Raw genomic sequence first — 18,811 nt, 5'->3', positions numbered from 1 at the left:
AAGGAGAAAATAGGAGGGAGCATAACCAGGAGGGGAAAGGTGCAGTAAGCCCTCCCCTGGAGGGGTGGGGCAAGGTGATGATGACAAAAGCCTCATTCTTTTCCCTAGGGAACCACCAGACTATGAAGATAGTAGGAGGGTCTATTGATCTGCAAAGGACCCCAGCTAGAAAAGCATCACCTTAGCCTGGCCCAACTGGCTGGTGTCTGTCTTGCCTCCCAAGGACACACATGGAGTCCAGCTTGGGGTACAAACCACAAATTATGTCAGCTCTGGACTTGGGGCTTCATCCTTGATAACTTCAGGTTCTCCTGCATGCTCTGAGTGCAATGTTTCTGGAAAATAGGGCAGCTCACAAAGTCAAATTATCACTTTGTTCCTCAGAATTCCTTTCTGTTTCAGATCCTTCATTTTTAACTAGGGCAGGGAGGTTTATTTTCTTTCTTTCTTGGGGTGGTGTGGGGATGTGTCTGAGAGGAGCTTCTTGACTGACCGGTTTGAGGGAGTTGTTGACATCTGGACTGGTCTGTATGTAATAGGCGGTGGCAGCTGTTGACATCTGGCCGGGTCCATGTGCAGTAGGAAGTGGCAGCTGACATCTTGGCTAGAATGGTTGTCCTTTTTTTTTTTGTTAGTTTTTTGCAAGGCAATGGGGTTAAGTGGCTTGCCCAAGGCCACACAGCTAGGTAATTATTAAGTGTCTGAGGCTGGATTTGAACCCAGGGACTCCTGACTCCAGGGCCGGTGCTTTATCCACTATGCCACCTAGCTGCCCCTTGTCCTTCATTCTTGAAGAAGACCATGACATCAGGGTAGTGATGCCATCACAAGCAGATGAATTGGAGTGAGGGGGTCTCACTTCTCCTCCAGAGCCATCTGAGTCCAGTGGCCAATAGGAGATGGCCCTGGATGCGAGGGAGTCAGGGTTAAGTGACTTGCCCAAGGTCGCACAGCTAGTAAATCTCTGAGGCTGGATTCGAACCCCCATCATCCTGACTCCAAGACTAGGGCTCTCTGTCATGCACCATCTAGGACATGACAGCTGTTGGCCTCTGGACCAGTCCATGTGCAGTGGGAAGTGGTCCTCAAGGAGAGGCTCTTGAGGAAGGGCATGAGGAGGAGCTGGAAGCGATGGTGATGGCCAGGGAGCTGCCCAGTGGGGCAGGGGCTTCAAGGCCGTCCTCCGGCCCTTAGGCCCGGCTGACCTGGAGCAGAGCCGAGCCCCCAGGGCCTCCGCATCCCGGCCCTTCCAGCCCGTCCTTGGGCCCAGCCTGCTCCGGCTCCTGTGGGGGCCATGCCAGCGGTGCCCCCAGAAGGTGCCCTAGGAGAAGAGGCCTGCATCTGGGGTCCACGGGGTGGGAGGGGCAGCACCGCATGACCCACCGTCCCTGGGCTTTGGGGGTGCCTGTGCAGCGGGGTGCAGGGCCCCCAGCAGCCGGCTCGGGAGGTGTCAGGGAGGCTCTGGACACGTGGGCCCTCGAGAAGGGGGCGTGGTTCTGAAGGGGCGCGGCCGCGGGGCGCCGACGCATGCGCATGGCGCCTGCCTGCCATTCCGGGCCGCCCTGCGGGTGAGCGTGGTGTGGAGGGGCCGTCGGGGGCGCGGCGGGTGCGGGGGGTCCGCGTGAGGGGGGCGGAGGGGGAGCAGCCCCCCCCCAGAGCCCCGCCACCCTGGGGAGCATGCGCACCCCCTGGAGGGCCGCCGGCCGGGCCGGGGGCGGGGCGGGCTGCCTGAGATTGAGCATGCGCAACGTGCCCTTTGGGCTCGCGGGCGCGCGGCGGAGACGGAGCATGCGTGCCGGGGCCCCGCCCAGGGGGCGGAGCAGAACGTCCCCGGGGCTTCCCCGAGCCCGAGGGCGGGCCCTGGGAAGGCGGGGCGAGGGGAGGCCCCGCCCCCGCCTGTGCTCGAATGCCGGAGCGCAGGCGCGGCCTCCTCCTCCTCCTGCTGCCCCTGGCACACAGCAGGCGCTTCCTGGCTGCCTGCGGACGGAGGCTCTCAGCTTTGGGCGGCCGTGGTCGTCCCCCAGAAGCAGCAGATGGGGCGATGCCGGGGCCGGGCAGCCAGCGCATCCCAGGGCCAAGGCAAGGGCGCCGCACCCGGAGGCTGCGGGGAGGCGGCAGGGGCCTCCCTTCCTCGGCTTCTCTGCCCCGTGGCCCTGGCCCGGCCGTGCCCGGGCGCTCGGAGGGGTGGCAGGGCGTCGAGGCTGAGGCCCCAGCATTGCCAGGGTGACGCCTCCACAAGTTCGTTGGTGAGGACGGCCCCAGCACCCCAGGCTTGGGGGCATCCCAGGGCTCCGCGCTCCCAGCTGCCCTCCACCAAAAACAAGAGGCGCCCCCAGGGTGGAAATGCCCAGGGGAGCTTGGCCAGCTGCTGTCCGAGCTCCCTAAGGGGTCAACGAGAGTGACCCACGGAGTGGCTTCCACGCGCCGAGGCCTGGGCTTCCAGAGAGGCCCAGCTAAAGCCTTGGAACTGCGGGTTTTTAGTTTAGTTGGAGACACAACCTGCAAACTCTGTGTGCAGACGTCTCCCCAGGACACATCTCGGGAGGTCTCAGATGGGGCAGGGATGGCATGACCGGAGGAGGCCAAGAGTCCGGATTGCCCAAAAGGGAAGAGACCAGGATCTGGAAGCGACAGGACACCGAGACCGGGTTGGATTCAGGGCAGACCGTGCATTTTCCCGAGTTTAGCCGAGCCTTTCACAGGCTTTCTTGCTCTTCTTGTGAAATAGATGGAGGGGGCTGTTGGCTTGTATGGCAAGGTGCCCAGGCCAGGCAGTGACTTCCCAGAGGCCATTCATTCATGACTGGTTCAGGGTTAATGTGAAAGGAGAAGGTTGGGGTCCTGCCTCAGGAATCGGCAGAGATGGTTCTTTGTTTTTTTTCTCTTCACTTCCCTAGTCCCCAATACATGAATAAAGTCTTATTCAGTGATTGATTGGCCTCGTGCCATTTATCTATCTATCTATTTATCTATCTATCTATCTATCTATCTATCTATTTTAGGTTTTTGCAAGGCAAATGGGGTTAAGTGGCTTGCCCAAGGCCACACAACTAGGTAATTATTATGTGTCTGAGACCAGATTTGAACCCAGGTACTCCGGACTCCAGAGCCGGTGCTCTATCCACTGTGCCACCTAGCCTCCCCTGGCCTCGTGCCATTTAACATTTAATCTTACTTTGAGGAAGACATCTGACTCTCAGGTGAGAAGAGGCTGACCCTGAGCAATGTCTCCTGGAATCTACTCCGTCCATCCACCTAAAGGTGGAACTTCAGGCAACTCTGGGCCCTTTGCTTTGACTCTGAGCCTAGGTGGACTGGGCCCTTCCTTTGTTCCACTGTCCCCTTTCTCAATAATCAGATCGAGAATTGTGTCTAAAGTGTGGCCTTTGGAAGCGGTGGGAGATGGGATCTTTTTTAGCTTGTTGCTTCTGGAAGCACTGTGATTTTCTTCATGGTTCCCTTTTCTTCCCTAGATTTGCTTTCTGAGGACACTCCCACAAGTGGAGCAAAGAGAGGAAAGAATAGCTCCTGGGTCAAGGTGAGTTGAGTTTCTTTTTTCCTGATATACCATGTCCAATTTAAAAAAAATTGTTAATTGAAATTTTATTTTTCTAGTTAGTTTATCAGCATTCATCCATTTGCCAATTTATGAGTTGCACATTTTTCTAACTGTCTCCCTTCCCTCCTCCCCTCCTCCAAGGCAGTGAATAGGCTGGTAAAAGTTAGATGTTGTACATTTGTGTTTAACATACTTACATAGTTGTAATTTTGTGTCAGATAAAAGGAGGAAGGAGGGAAGGAAGGAAGGAAGGGAGGAAGGGAGTGAGGGAGGGAGGGAAGGAGGGAGGGAGGAAAGGAGAGAGGGAGGAAGGAGGGAAGGAAGGAAGGAAGGAAGGAAGGAAGGAAGGAAGGAAGGAAGGAAGGGAGGAAGGGAGGGAAGGGGGAAAGGAGGGAGGGAGGAAGAAGGGAAGGAAGGAAGGAAAGAAAGAAACCAGTTCACATCTATTCTTATCCCATCTGTCCCTTCTGCTCCCTTGTCTGGACTATTGTAATAAGATACTCATGATGTTCTTCCAATCAAGCCTGCACATACTTTTCAGATTAATTTAATTGATATTAAAGGCCTTCCCTGGTCTTATCATAACCCTCTTTTCTTTTCTGTTTTTATTTATTTGTTTTTCCAACGACAACATGGAATAGTGGTTTTTTTTGTTTTTTTTGCAAGGCAGTGGGGTTAAGTGACTTACCCAAGGTCACGCAGCTAGGTTAGGTACATATTAAGTGTCTGAGGTCACATTTGAACTCAGGTTCTCCTGACTCCAGGGCTGGTGCTCTATCCACTGCCCCCACCAATCATTTTTTAACAAGATTGTTGAGTTTTACATTTTTCTCCCTCCCTCCCCTTCCCTCTCCCCCCCTGACAGAAAGCAATCTAATATAGGCTCTCTATGGGTAATTATGCTAAACACAGATATATATATCTTAATCATGTTGTGAAAGAAGAATCAAATCCAAACAGAAGGAAAAAAATTAGAAAATAAAACATAATACTTAAGACAACTTTTAAAACTTGAAGATACTAAGCTTCAATCTAAATTTAAATTCCACAGTTCCCTCTCTGGAGATGGATGATATTTCCCATCACAAGTCCCTTAAAATTGTCTTTGATAGTTGTACTGCTGAAATGACCAAGTCTATCAAGGTTGATCATCACTTCCATGTTACTGTTTAGGGTGTACAATGTTTTCCTGGTTCTGCTCACTTCACTCAGCATCAGTTCATGCAAAAACCTTCCAGACTTTCTGAAGTTCCATCCCTCATAATTTCTTTTTAAAAATTTTTTTAGGTTTTTGCAAGGCAATAGGGTTAAGTGGCTTGCCCAGGGTCACACAGCTAGGTAATTATTAAGTGTCTGAGGCTGGATTTGAACTCAGGTCCTCCTGACTCCAGGGCTGGTGCTCTATCCACTGCACCACCTAGACACTCTGCCCTCTCATGATTTTTTAGAGAACAATTGTGTTCCATCACATTTATCTATTGGAATATACTTCTATGTGTACACGACATTTTCTTCTTAGAATAAAGACTGTGAGGGACAGTCTGTTTCCTCAAGTGACACTCCATCATTTAACTAGCTCACAATCTGAGTGATTTTTCAACCCAAAGCACCCTACCCTGGCCACCAGTCCTCTCTGGGTTTTGTCTCACTTTCTTGGAATGTACACTGATCATCTCATTGAATGGATACCGCTAACCATGAACACAGTGCAGCACTTCACAGATGTGATTTCATTCCTTCATTCCTTCATAGTGCCTGCCGTTTCATCAGCTCCTGAGAAATGCTTGTTGATGTGGCCAAAGCCCAATGCTTTGGATATTTTACTAGAATCATGAACCAGTCACTCAGTAATAGATTAGGATGGGTGACTCTGTCATGTGCCATGCCAGATCCTGGAAGTCAATAAGTCCCTCCTTCCCAGAACTCATATTTTCTCATGGAAAAACCTTCCTTTTAAGTTAAAATGATACATTAGGATGAATTTTTGGTTTGAATTAGTCAAATATTTAAGCATTCCAAATTAAACTGTCTTAGGTTTTTAATAGATAACTGATAGACTTAGGGTTTTGGAAGAGGCATCTGTAAATGAAATAACTGGTACAGCTAAAGGAGATGGATGAGAGGAAGGGATCACTGTCTCCTGAGATAAGCAGGTGGACAAGAAGGAAAATCATCATGATACAAAATACTCAAGGTAAAGAAGGAATTTGGGTCAACTCATATTGGATGACATCAGCCTTTTTGCAAGGAAGACCATAGGCTATGTGGCTGGAGTAGGCCACTGGGCTTCAAGATGATGAAAAAACCTTGAACAGATGAGCCAAAGATGAGGTCCTGTTGAAAGTAAGATGAACATGTAGCATACCCATCAAAATTCAGTTTTAAACTCTCTTTGGAAGCATTGGGTCAACCCAAGGATAGTGGTGGAGAAAGTTGATGGAAAGGTCACCCAGACTGTATGATTGACATGGGAGAAAGGCTTCAGGATGAAGTTCCTAGGTGAATTGGCCTCCTTCACCACTTCTTTCTTCTCCATAGCTAGGCCTTCTCAAGAGCCTGCCCTTCCCCAGGACAGAACACAGAGAAAGGATGACTTCTGGGCTTCTGACAGCCAGACCCCAGGTGAGTTTAGGTTTTCTTTACAGAAATATTATGTTCTTTCTTTTGGGTGGTCTGGGCTCATCCACAGTCCATGCATGGCCTTAGGCCTCAGTTATTCTCTCTTAATGACTGATAGAGAGTTCACAGAATCTTGGGAAGAAGCTGTGAGGGAATAGTTTTTGCCACCTACCCAGCAATTGGGTATGCTCTGCCAGTGAGGAATCCAGGCTTTCTTGAGAGGAGGGGGAGACCCCTTTGAACCATTCTGCTCTCCTTTGGGATCCCTTTGATCTTTTCTTGGTATGATCTTCTCTCTAATTTCCACTCATTGCTCCAACTTCTCCAGCCCGGGGACAAGCAGCTGCAGAAGTGGGTTCTATCTTCTCTGCATTACAATGTCAAGTCCTGGGGCAGCTAGGTGGAGCAGTGGATAGAGCACTAGCCCTGGAGTCAGGAGGACCTGAGTTCAAATCCGGCCCCAGTCACTTAATAATTGCCTAGCCGTGTGACCTTGGGCAAGGCACTTAACCCCATTGCGTTCAATAAATTTTTTAAAATGTAAATCAAAATGTCAAGTCCTTATTTCATCCCCAAATAAGCTTTAGTTCCCAACATCCTTATTTCCTTCAAACAGTTCTCAAATGGCAAGACTCGGTCATTCACCACCCTGGCTTTCTTCTTCTGGGCACTCAGTAGCTTCTCCTTCCTCCTTGTGGACTTAGAATTGGGACAAGGTGTCCTGGGAGGTTGTCTAGGAGTCCTTCTCCACCCTGGTGTAGAACAACATGATAGCGTGTCACTCATGTGTCCACTTGTAGAGACCTTGGTGTCCACTGCCACAAGCCACTTGGCATCCATGACCACTTCCTCTTGTATGTGTGCCTCTAATTGTTTCACTGCCATCTCAGTCTTTCCAGTTCCCCCAATTCAATTTCATCCTTAGATTCAGTTCAGGGTTCAAGCCTGGAATGATCCTGTTGGATCCTGGTGTTCATTGCATTAGCCATAGGAGGGATTTTCTGTGACTCCTTCTGAGAGATGATTTATGGGTATGAATTTGGTCAGTAAAAGGAAATGACCTTAATGATAGAGGGCTCAATACAAAATGAGGCTCATGATAAATTGGCTACATAGAATTTAGAAAGAAAAGAGATGGCCATGGGGCTCAACCTGGACCCAGCAAAGAATCCTTACCCCAACAGTACTGGATGCCGAGTCTTTGGCCTCTGCCTTGGGACTTGGGAGGAAGGGGAGCCCCCAGCCCCTAAGGAAGCCCAGCTTATGTTCTGGTATCGCACCTCTATCCTCTGCTCTTTGAGGCCAAACATAATAAATCTAATCCCTTATCACCCAGAGAGTCTTCAGTGACCGACTCAGTCCAGTCGTCTGTCTGGTAGCTAGAGACCTTCAAGCTTGGTCCCCGCCTCTCCTCCATGTGCTCTGTGATCCGGCTTCACCGGCCTGCCTCACCCAGCTGGCTTCCCCCATGCCACTCCTCAGGCCTTCTCTGCTCTGCCTCCACATCCCTGCCTGTTGAGTTCCCCTGTCCATCAGGGGATTCATTCAGCTCAGGAGAGAAAAGCATGCGTACACTTGGGTGGGGTTGCTAACAGGACAACCAGGCTTCTGCTGGTGCCTCTCCAGCTGCTCTGCAGGCTCATGGGTATTTTGACATTGTCCTCTTTGAGGACCCCCCGGCTTCAGTGGTTGTTTTCCGTGGCAGCCTCCTACACCAGTCATTTAACTTGCCATGTGTTTATTCTTCTTTTCCTACTTGTACTCTCCTTCTAATTACTTCCTCCTTCATCAGGGTCCTTGCCCTCAGATCACCTTAAGCTCTGACCATGTCCTTCTCTTCTTTGGCTCTTTCTCCCACAGCCTTCTGGGGCAGAAACCAATAGTCAAGCGGTAGTTAGCCTGGAGTATTTAAACCCTCAGGGAGGAGAGACCCCCCTCCCCATCCATTGTGCCAACTCCATGGGTCTTCTGTTGATTGTGAGAGTGGGTGGTAATGTCTTTCATGTTTCAGCATCCAGTGACCTTCACGGACGTGTCTGTGGATTTCTCCCTGGGCGAATGGAGACACCTGAGCCCGGCCCAGAGGGACCTGTACAGGGACGTGATGCTGGAGAACTACGAGAACCTGGTCTCTGTGGGTAAGACCAGTGCCCACCCAGGGACTGGGCCTCTGGGCATTTTCCCCTCTGTTTGCCTCCTCAGGTCTGGAGGGCTGTCCTGAGGTATTGTTTAAGGTCTAAGTATCAAGAATGTATACCCAGAATGCACATATACCATATACATAGGAGTATGAATGGGTATATAAATATAGCCTGAGATTGGAGAGAAAGAGGGAAAGGGTAAAGGGGGGAGAGAGAGAGAGAGAGAAATAGAGAAATGAAGGGAAGGAGAAAAAAAAGGGAATCTGATTTCTAGGGATGTGTTTCTGCTCCCTGTGCCAGCGTCCGTGGCAATGCCACGGTTTCCTTCAGCTCCCCTCCATTTTTTACTTTTTGGTCACAACTTCTTCCTACAGTCACAGGGCAAAGCTCCTGTCTCTTGGCAGGCCAGGGATCAGCTGACTCAATTTTCTTTCTGCGCCCCTATCCGATGTGTGACTGCCCTTAAGACTCAGGGTAGGACAACACAGAATGTCTTCAGGAGACCCTTTGTCCCATAATCTGTACTTTCTTTTCCCACAAGATAAAGTGGCCACATTTGAATTCTGAGAGAGCACATTGTCCCAAAACCTCTCCCTATTGCATCTCTAGGAGCTGGGCTTCCAGTGTCCAAACCTCATGTGATCTCCATGTTGGAGAGAGGAGCAGCTCCATATATGCCTAAGGGAAAAGTCCCAAGAGGCACCTGCCCAGGTGAGTGAGTAACAAATAGGCTCAGAGGATTCTGGTCATTCACACTGAGGCACATTTGAATGACCGGCCAGGGCATTTTCAACCCCCCGAGGCTTCTGGGGAAGACCTAGGGCACCAGCTTCCTCATCTAGCTTTATTTTTGTTTTGAGCTAAACTGCTGCTGACCTCTTGCTGTCCCCTTCCAACTATTGCCATTTTATAGAAAGTGATATTGTCTCTGTGATATCTGGAAAAAAGTTTTAAAAATTCTGGACACTGTGCTGATTTTTATGTAATCTCTCCTTCTTTGTCACTGGTCACTCCCAGAGGTTCCAAGATAAGAAACAAATTGGGAATAAGCTCTTGAAATAACATTTGACTTCACTGAGCAAGAGGAGCAAATTAAAGCAGCTTTATGGTACACCTAACATGTTGGCAAAATAACAATAAGGAATGAAATTCAGTCTGGGAAGTCTGTGGAGAGAAAGGTACATTCCCTCCTCACTGGTGGAATCATTTCATATTGCTTTGTATTTCTGAGATTCCTAATTTCATATAACATAGGTCATTTCAAGATGCATGAAGCCATTCCTTCCTTGAGGTCCACACCTGGGCTTCTCCCAATTTTTTTGCATCTTTTGAATAATACTATTTTTTTAAAGTGCTTTTGTCTTGAAGGTTTTTCTTCTTCCTTTCAATAACATCCTGTAGACGTCTGGACTTTGATCAGTGGTTCACAGGATCCTGTGATATGAACAGTAGGAGACTTCTTGCAGCAGTGGCCATTTTCTTTTCTAATAACATGGTCCCCATTCGTGGCTGCACCTATGTTAGAGTTAGGGGCCTATTTCTACATGGCCTCACCAGCAAGGAATTTTTTAAAACACTTTTTGCTAATGTAATGGGTGTAAGATAGTATCTCATACCTGTTTCCTCTGGAATTTTTATAATCTTTGGAGAGTTTTAACAGTATTTCAGGTGGGTATTGAAGATGTGTTTCTTTCATTGAGAAATCCATATTGGTATTTTGTTATTTCACCACATATTTATGGTTCTTTTAGAAATTCATTTTGATGCCTTTTGGATTTTGTATATTTTTTTCCTTTTTTTTTTTTATTTCTTCAAGGCAGTGGGGTTAAGTGGCTTTCCCAAGGCCACACGGCTAGGTAATTATTAAGTTTCTGAGACCAGAGTTGAACTCAGGTACTCCTGACTCCAGGGCTGGTGCTGTATCCACTGCGCCACCTAGCTGCCCTTGGATATCTTTTTAAATGGACCTCTAACAATAATTTTTCCTCTTTTAGTCTCATTAGGGTTTGTTTTTTTTTTTTGGTATCAGTGAGCAAGTATGGTGCAAAGGGCAAAACCACCTTCTTTCCTCAAGGACCTTATATTTTAAAAAGAGGAGACATGTCAATTTTAGATGCTTAGTTAGGTACAGGGACAATTGTGGCACAAAGAATCATGTACTAGGCCTGGAGTCAGGAAGATCTGGGTTCAAAAATCAGTTTTAGACACCACTAGTCGTGTGAGCCAGAGCCTTCATTCAGTTCACTTCTGTCTGAGTGGTAAAGTGCAGATAATAAGAGCACCCCTTCCCTGGATTGTTGGGCCCAGGTGAGTTATTGTTACAATTGTTGTTGTAGATAGAGGTAAAGAAAGAGGACAAATTAAAGGTTACCTTAACAGTCTAGGCTCCAGTGGACCAGAGGAAATCTCCTGCAGAAGCTGAGCTTTGGGTAGTGATGAGGTGGGGGGGGGGGCAAGTGCCAGGCCATGAGATGGAGCAAACTGAAGTCCAGTGTCACTGGATCAAAGAGGATGTGCAGGGGAGTCAGCTGAGACAGGAGGGGACAGGTTAGGCAGGAATTTGAATACCAAGCATAGCTCCTGGAGCTAATAGGGAGTCACTGAAGTTTATTGAATAGAGGAGTGATAGGATCAGACCTGTACTTTAGGAAAAGTGGCAGAATAGAGGATGGACTGGAATGGGGGCAGACCCAGTAGGAGTGAGGTACAGATCAGGATGGTTATAGAGTCAGAGGAGAGAAGGAGATCTATTGGAGGCTGCCAAGATGAAGTTGAACAGCCATGGCACCATATTGGACATGGAAGTTGGAGACAGGTCATGATGAGGATGAAGGACAGAGGGAGACATGAAATGTCAATAGATTATGGTCAGATAAGGGGATTTCAGAATTCTTGGATATGGAGGTGGTATATCTGTGGGTGATGGCAAGATGAAGGGTTTGACCTTCTTTGTGTGTGGCTAAGGGGGGGTAGCAAAGGAGCTTGTGGGAAGTGAGTAGGTTGAGGAATTGAGGCATTCAGGTGTTTGAGGGAGAGTCAATATATATGTTGAAGTCCCCTAGTAGGAGGGCAAGAGATAACGGAGTAGAGAAAATTGTGAAAGCAAATTTGTTCCCTATGGAACAGGCATTCCAGAGCGCACCATGAAAGCATACTTTCCAATGGAGGGTTGTGGGAGTTGAGTTAAGGGGATGGGAGTAAGGAAATGGGACTTGAATAATGACAGCTGAGCATTCCCTGTCACTGAGGGGGAAGAGTATGTCCTGTTGAGATTTTCTCATTTACAGAAGAATGAGATAGGTAGGTTAGGGGAAGAATTCTCTTTTTTTTTTCTCTTACTTTGTATTGATATGTTTTGTCTTTGCAACACCTTTATTTTTCTAATATCTCTCTCCCTGCTTCTCTGTGGAGAAAGCTATCACTTAGAAAAAAGCACGCATACACACACACACACACACACACACACACAGACAGATAGAAAAAAAACACCTTTGACCATGTTTACCATGTTCCCGCTCTGAGGCCCTCTATTTTTCCAGAGAGGGCAGGGTAGTCATTGGGTATTTTGTTTTGCTTGTCAGGCTTACTTCACTCAGCATTTGCCACCCTATATTTTTTGTGTTCATTGTTTTTAAGATATTATAATATTCCATTACATCTAGCTCCTGATTAGTGTGAATAAGGACCCTCCCGAAGTAGTCACATTTGAATTTATCCTCTATATTTCCTTTGAGCTGGAACGATTTACCATAAATTATATAATTTTAACATTGAATAATTTGAATTTAGATATGTCTAACTGTATCAGAGAATTCATTAGTCTCACTAATTAACCTTGCTATATTTGAACAAATTACAAGTTGTGATTTTAGGAAACTGTTTTGTTTCTGGTTCTTGCAACTACAAAAATTGTTCCTATAAATATTTTTATGAACATTAACCTTTGTTTCTATTTTGTCTTTGACTTTCTTCAGGGAGTACTCAGTAATAGGGAAATTTCTGGAAGAAACTGAAGCTACAATTTAGTCATTTTCTTAGTTTGATTCTAAATTGTTTTCCAGAAGGGGTGCATTACCTCACCAGCATCACATTAATGATTCTGTCTTTCTATGACCCTTCCAATATCTTTTTCCTGTCATTACAAATTTTCTGGATATGAGATGAAACTTGACTTGTTTTGATTTTCATGTAATAATAATAATAATAATAATAATAATAATAATACTAATAATAATAATAGTAATTACTCTCAATAAGTAATTTGGGAAAATCTTTCATATGTTTATTAAAGTTTTTTATTTCTATGTTTTAGAACTGCTTATTCACATTTTTTGACTAATAATCTACTGGAGAATTGCCCTAAATGTGAGACATACAAACACAGACACACAGACACACAGACACACAGACACACAGACACACAGACACACAGACACACACACACACACACACACACACTTAATTTCCCAAACATCTCGGTTATCAGGCTACTGATACTCCTACCACTTGACCTCTTTTCTTCTTATCCTAATTATGTTGATTTTGATTGGTGCAAAAACTTCAATTTCCCATAAGAGTAATTATCTATCTTGTTTTATCTCATGTGATTGCCTGTGTCCCTAATTTGGTTAAGACTGGTTTCCCTGTCTGTAGCCAAAAGAGGTCCTTAAACTGGTTTTTTTCTGATTTTTCAGGTGATAGTGTATGAATTCTTTCATATTCTGTTTTTTTTCCTTGCATGTCCTCATAGACCAACAGCAAAAGTTGTTTTCAATGATATTTCTGCCAAAACTCATTCTGGCAGTTCTTACTGAACAAGTTCTTTCACAAGTATTTTGTGTTCTTGGGTTTATTCAGTTTTTGTGGATCCAGCCATATCTATCCTGCCCCCCAATTTCTTTTCTATCTGTTAACTAGGGTTCAATTGTTTTAAGGAGGAAAACTCCTAGATAATCAAGGTATACAGGAGAATATAAAAGATAGCTAGATGGATAGAAAGATAGACAACCATTCAGACAGATAGATATATAGATGTATAAAGACAGGCAGCAGATAGATGGACAGACAGACAGCTAGATATAAAGAAAGAAAAATGGATAGGCAGAAAAGAAAAATGGATAGATAGATAGATGAACAGATAGATAGATGGACAGATAGATGGGAAGAGAGGAGTGTAAGCTTTTCTTTAGCACCTAGTATGATCCAGGTATTACACTAAGAGCTTTTACAGATATTATCTCATTAAGTAGATAGAGTGGGTATTAAGTATTTACTAAGTGGGAAGAATAGAGATGATGACTGATTTTATTTTTTATTTATGTTTTTATTTATGTTTTACAAATTTAGAAAACTTTCAGAAAAAAAAATCATTGTAGTTAGGAAGGAAAAGCTTCTGATTATGCTGCCTACTTTGCAAAGAGCCTCATAAGGCTGAGCTATAAAGAACTGACCCAGACATGTGAGGGGAGAAGGCATCCCCAACATGCAGGTGCTCTAGTTATTTGAACAACATTCAACAAAAATATTCTGTGTCTCTAATAATAAGAAAAACTAAATCAAAACAACTTGACCAATGATAGCACTCATGGATAACCCATCTGAGAGTGATTGTGAGGAAGTATGGCAAATGAATAGAGCTGGTTGTATCTCTGGTGATGACTTCCAACACTGATTACTGGGGTTGAACAATCTTTGTACCTTATGATAGATAATAAATCACACCTCTCTGTATAGAGAGATAAGGGACTAGGGATGACTGTGTTATTTTTTATGTTTAATTAAATGTTTTCATTGAGGGAGGGTTCAATTGAGAGGGCAGAGGATGAAAGACAACTGTACAGAAAGAAAGGAAACAAGAACAAGATATGTTTTGCTTTTAGGACAAATTTTATTGGAACAATTATAGGTATTGAAACGTATGCAATGAAATATGGGAAAGAAAATGAGAAAACAAAGCATACAAACTTTTAAGAAAAGGAAAGATTAGAAATGATTATATATCTCTGTACACTTCTCAGATTTACTGATTGCTACCCACTCCAGACATAATACCTATATCTTCATCACTGTTTTCAGATTTCTCATCTTTGTCTATATAATTCTCATCAGTTCCATTTGTAGTGGTGATGTTATATCTTTCTACATACTCTCATTTAAGTTTACCTATGCTTAACAGAATACTTCATTTTTCTGTTTTTAGTGGCACAGTGTTATTTAATTAACTTTACCTCATTTAGCTAGTTTCTGGTTTCTACTCAGACTTGAGTAAATGTCGAAGAACATGTGATGGAGAGAAGGCATATGACTGTAATGAATGTGGGAAAACCTTTGTCAGAAGGTCAACACTTGTCAAACATCAGAGAACTCATACAGGAGCCAAACCCTATGAATGTAATTCATGTGGAAAAACCTTCACTTGGTGGCGAAATTTTATGGAACATCAGAGAACTCATACTGGAGAGAAACCATTTGAATGTAATGAATGTGGAAAAACTTTCAGTCGGAGGGGAACTTTTCTTAGCCATCAGAGTAATCATAATGGGGTAAAACCTTTTGAATGTCAAGAATGTGGGAAAGCCTTTAGTCAGAAGGGGCTCCTTGTTAACCATCAGAGGACTCATACAGGAGTGAAACCCTTTGAGTGTAATATATGTGGGAAAGCCTTCTGTCAGAAGGGAAACCTGATGAGCCACCAAAGGACGCATACTGGTGTGAAACCCTTTGAATGTAAAGAATGTGGCAAAGCCTTCAGTGAAAGAGGCACCCTGATTAGACACCAGAAAATTCATACTGGAGTGAAGCCCTTCGAATGTGAGGAATGTGGGAAAGCCTTCAGTGAAAAGGGCACCTTGATTAGCCATCAGAGAATTCATTCTGGAGTGAAACCCTTTGAGTGTAATGAATGTGGGAAAGCCTTCAGTCGGAGGGGAACCCTTGTTAGCCATCAGATGATTCATATTGGAATGAAGCCCTTTGAATGTAAAGAATGCGGGAAAGCCTTTGGTTGGAAAGGGCATCTTATTAGTCATCAGCGAATTCATACTGGAATGCAGCCATTTGAATGTAGCGAATGTGGGAAAGCCTTCAGTCAGAAGGGACTTCTGATTAGCCATCAGAGAACTCACACTGGAGTGAAGCCCTTTGAATGTGCTGAGTGTGGGAAAGCCTTCAGTCAGAAGGGAAATCTCATTAGACATCAGAGAACTCATGTTGGCATGAAGAGCTTTCAGTGTCATACATGTGGGGAAGTGTTCAGTCAGAAGGGGCACTTGGTTAGACATCAGAGAACTCATACTGGAGTGAAGCCCTTTGAATATCATGACTGGGAAGCTATTGCTTAGAAAATAAAACTTACTGAATAGAAAAGAGAGAAAACTTTTTCAAAGAACAGAGTTGAGTATCTAAAATAAGGCAACAATAAAGAATAACTTCTTAAAACAGTTTCCACCATTTACATTTTGATGAATAAACCTATTATAATTAATTAAGCAAGATGAATTAAAGCTCCTAAGTCAAAGAGGAGCCAAATTCAACCTCAGAAATATTCCTGAGACAAGGTGAGTTGAAATGCTCTCAGTCAAGAGAAATGCGAGTAGACAAAGAGTGGGTGAGGTATCGGTATTCATTAAGAGATACTTGGATGATTAAGGGAGGAAAAGAAACATTTTGTCACTAGAGAAGACCATAAACCATTAGGATAGTAAGAGTAACTAAGTGAGGAATTCAGAATACATCAGAAGCAGGCTCCACAGAGTTAGGTTTCTTAGAATTCCAAGCTTTCAAGACTCAGCTAGATGCTACCTTGGGCCCAACTGCTAGTGTCTTCCCCTCCAAGATTATATCTACTTTAAATGTATCTTTAATTTGGAGGCAGTTGGGGTTACATGATTTGCCCAGGGTCACACTCAAGTTCTCCTGATTCCAGGGCCAGTGCTCTATCCTCTGTACCACTTAACTGCCTCCCACTATATATATGTGCCTATAGTGTGCCTATTTGTTCTGTCAGTAGTCAGCCAGTCATTTGTTAAGCTTCTATGTCCCAGACACTATGCTAAATCCTGGAAATAGAAAAAAAAGACAATCTAAGGAGGGAACCAACATACAGTTATGTTTAAAGAAGGTATATACTGGATAAATCAGAGGTAATCTTCAGAGGGAAGGTTTTATGGAGATCAGGAAAGACTTATAGAAAGTGAAATTTTAGTTGATACTTGAAGGAAGCCAGGAGGTGGGAGTGAGAAGGGATGAGACACAGCTAATGAAAATGCCTTGCATCAGGAGATGAAATGTCTTGTGTGAGGAAGAGCCAGGGGTCAGGGTAACGGCACAAAGAGTACCTGGGATGGGTGAAGGGTAAGAAGACTGAAAAGTTGAATGGGGGTCCTAGAGAGCCACTGGAGTTTATTGAGTAGGGGGCTGAGGCAACCTGCTTAATTAAGCCTGTGCTTTAAGAAGATGATTTTGATAGTTGACTGGAGGGTGGGATCAAGTGGGTAGAAATTTAAGGTAAGGTGGCCAACTAGCAGCCAACTGCAATAGTCTCAAGCGTGAGGCAGTGGGAGCCTTCACAATGGGGTGGCAATGTCAGAAGAAAAGAGAGTGTAGGTGAGAGATGTTACCTTGACAAAATCAATGGAACCATTTAGATATGGGGATGGTAAGAGAGGGGTTGAGGATGACACCTAGGTTGTGATCCTGGGGGATTAGGAGAGGGCTGTGGATTCTGATTCAATCTTAGGAGAGGAAGGGGTTTGGAAGATGGACATATGGAGCATAAGATGTCTATAGATTTTTTAATTTTAGTTGCCCAATTAGAGTCTGGAGGTTAGCAGATAGGTTTGGTCTATGCATGTAGAGTTGGATATGGTCTTCCCCATTAGAATATATATATATATATATATATATATGTATGTATGTATGTATATGTTAAGACCAGGAGCTCCTACCTTTATATCCTCAGGGATTATTTTACTGCCTGATACATAATAAGTGCCTAATAAATCCTTGGTGAGCAGCAGTTTTAGGAATCTTCAGATGTACAAACTGCTGGAACCCTGGCCAAAATCTTGACTTGCTCTGGTGATTATTTCTCCCAAAGGCAGAACCCACGAGTGGAATTCTGTACTGGATCAGATTTGCACTGAGAGAAACTTACTATTGCAGGTAGAAATGATGCAATATTGGGAAAAGTGACTTCTCCTTCCTTGAGGTTTTGATAGAGGAGAGGAAATCTAGGCATAGTCTATCATGCACCCTAGACCTGGAGGAAACACGTCGGACTGTTCTGAGGAAGTCCATGTAGTATTCCATGAAAGTAACTTTCTACAGAGGAAGTCAGCCAGTGAGAAGCAAGAAAGGCATCAGAATGAAGTTCTGAAGAAACTGGGAATCAATCAGGAAGAAAAGCAACAGTGGCAGGAAGAGAGATGCCAAAGGGATTCATCAACCAATCTAGTCTCTGAAAAGTGTTGAGTATGTGGCACAATTCCATAGAATAGTGTCAGAAGAGAGAACTCCCAGAATGAGCTGAGGCTAGGAAGGGAGCTTAGTCACTTAACCCCATTGCTTTGCAAAACAATAAACAAACAAACAAATAAAAGCATGGCTTTGGGGCAGGTGGTGCAATGGATAGAGCACCAGCCCTGGAGTTAGGACCCGAGTTCAAATTCAGCTTCAGACATTTAATAATTGCCTAGCTGTATGATCTTGGGTAAGTCACTTAACTCCATTGCCTTAAATAAATAACATTTAAAAAATAAAATGAAATGATCTACAATTTATGATAAAGGGAGTTATATTTTATCTCCTATCCATTCTCTTCATTCTCACTTTGCTCTCTTGGGTTCTCATAGGGCCTCCACATCAACCTCCCTGCCTCCAAGCTCTCTTCCTTTCTATCCTCCCTCAGCACAGTCTCACAGATGGGGTCTTGTCACTTATCTGATGGTTAAAAATCTTTCACCACCCAAGTTTACCCTACAATTCCAGCCCCTACACATATTAGGGTAGCCAAACTGGCCATCCTGTTGCTATTCTTATGACTCTACACTTTTGCAAAGTTGTTTGCAAACCTTAATGCAAATGCTACACCATTTGTGTAGACCCTCCCATCCCTAGTCCTCCTTTGCCATTCTTGGAATGGCTTCCTCAACTTAGGACCCCCATCTTTCTTTAGAGCACAGCTCAGATGCTACCTCCTCCATGAAGCTTTTCCCAATTTTGCCTCTCCCTACCCTCCCAGAAAGTTGCAGCAGACACTGTGATATTGGGCATCTTCATCTCAGGGAGAATGCGAAGAAACATGTAAAATGGATCAGGAGTCATGGAATCAGAGGAACAACCATAAGCTCCAGGGAAAGGAATCAGTCACAGATTCTGGATATGCACCTGGGCAATTCATGAGTTTCATTCATTTAATAAATATTTGTTAGTCACATTAAAAAATTGATGGACTGATTTTTTAAATTAAAAATTTTATTTTGAGTTTTACACT

The 18,811-nt window shown here is 44.5% G+C and overlaps 1 protein-coding gene across 4 annotated transcripts; it reads left to right on the top strand.

The window, feature by feature from the left end:
• The first annotated feature begins 1,537 nt into the window (after positions 1 to 1,537).
• Positions 1,538 to 18,583, top strand: LOC141511202 (uncharacterized). 4 transcript variants are annotated; one of them, XM_074220466.1, is made up of 6 exons: positions 1,538 to 1,568; positions 3,474 to 3,538; positions 6,098 to 6,181; positions 8,190 to 8,316; positions 8,929 to 9,030; positions 14,578 to 18,583. In XM_074220466.1, the coding sequence occupies exons 3-6, from the start codon at positions 6,149 to 6,151 to the stop codon at positions 15,657 to 15,659; spliced, it is 1,344 nt and encodes a 447-aa protein (XP_074076567.1). In that variant the 5' UTR covers positions 1,538 to 1,568; positions 3,474 to 3,538; positions 6,098 to 6,148; the 3' UTR covers positions 15,660 to 18,583. The 4 variants fall into 4 exon arrangements, with proteins under 4 accessions (XP_074076567.1, XP_074076554.1, XP_074076556.1 ...); XM_074220453.1 differs by lacking the exon at positions 1,538 to 1,568 and adding an exon at positions 1,948 to 2,079; XM_074220455.1 differs by lacking the exon at positions 1,538 to 1,568 and adding an exon at positions 2,234 to 2,246.
• Positions 18,584 to 18,811: the final 228 nt, after the last annotated feature.

This window comes from Macrotis lagotis, chromosome 1, assembly GCF_037893015.1.
Source record: "Macrotis lagotis isolate mMagLag1 chromosome 1, bilby.v1.9.chrom.fasta, whole genome shotgun sequence".
Classification (NCBI taxonomy): domain Eukaryota; kingdom Metazoa; phylum Chordata; class Mammalia; order Peramelemorphia; family Peramelidae; genus Macrotis; species Macrotis lagotis.
The sequence above is the reverse complement of the archived record's forward strand: the minus strand, read 5'-3'. Positions and strand labels throughout refer to the sequence as shown.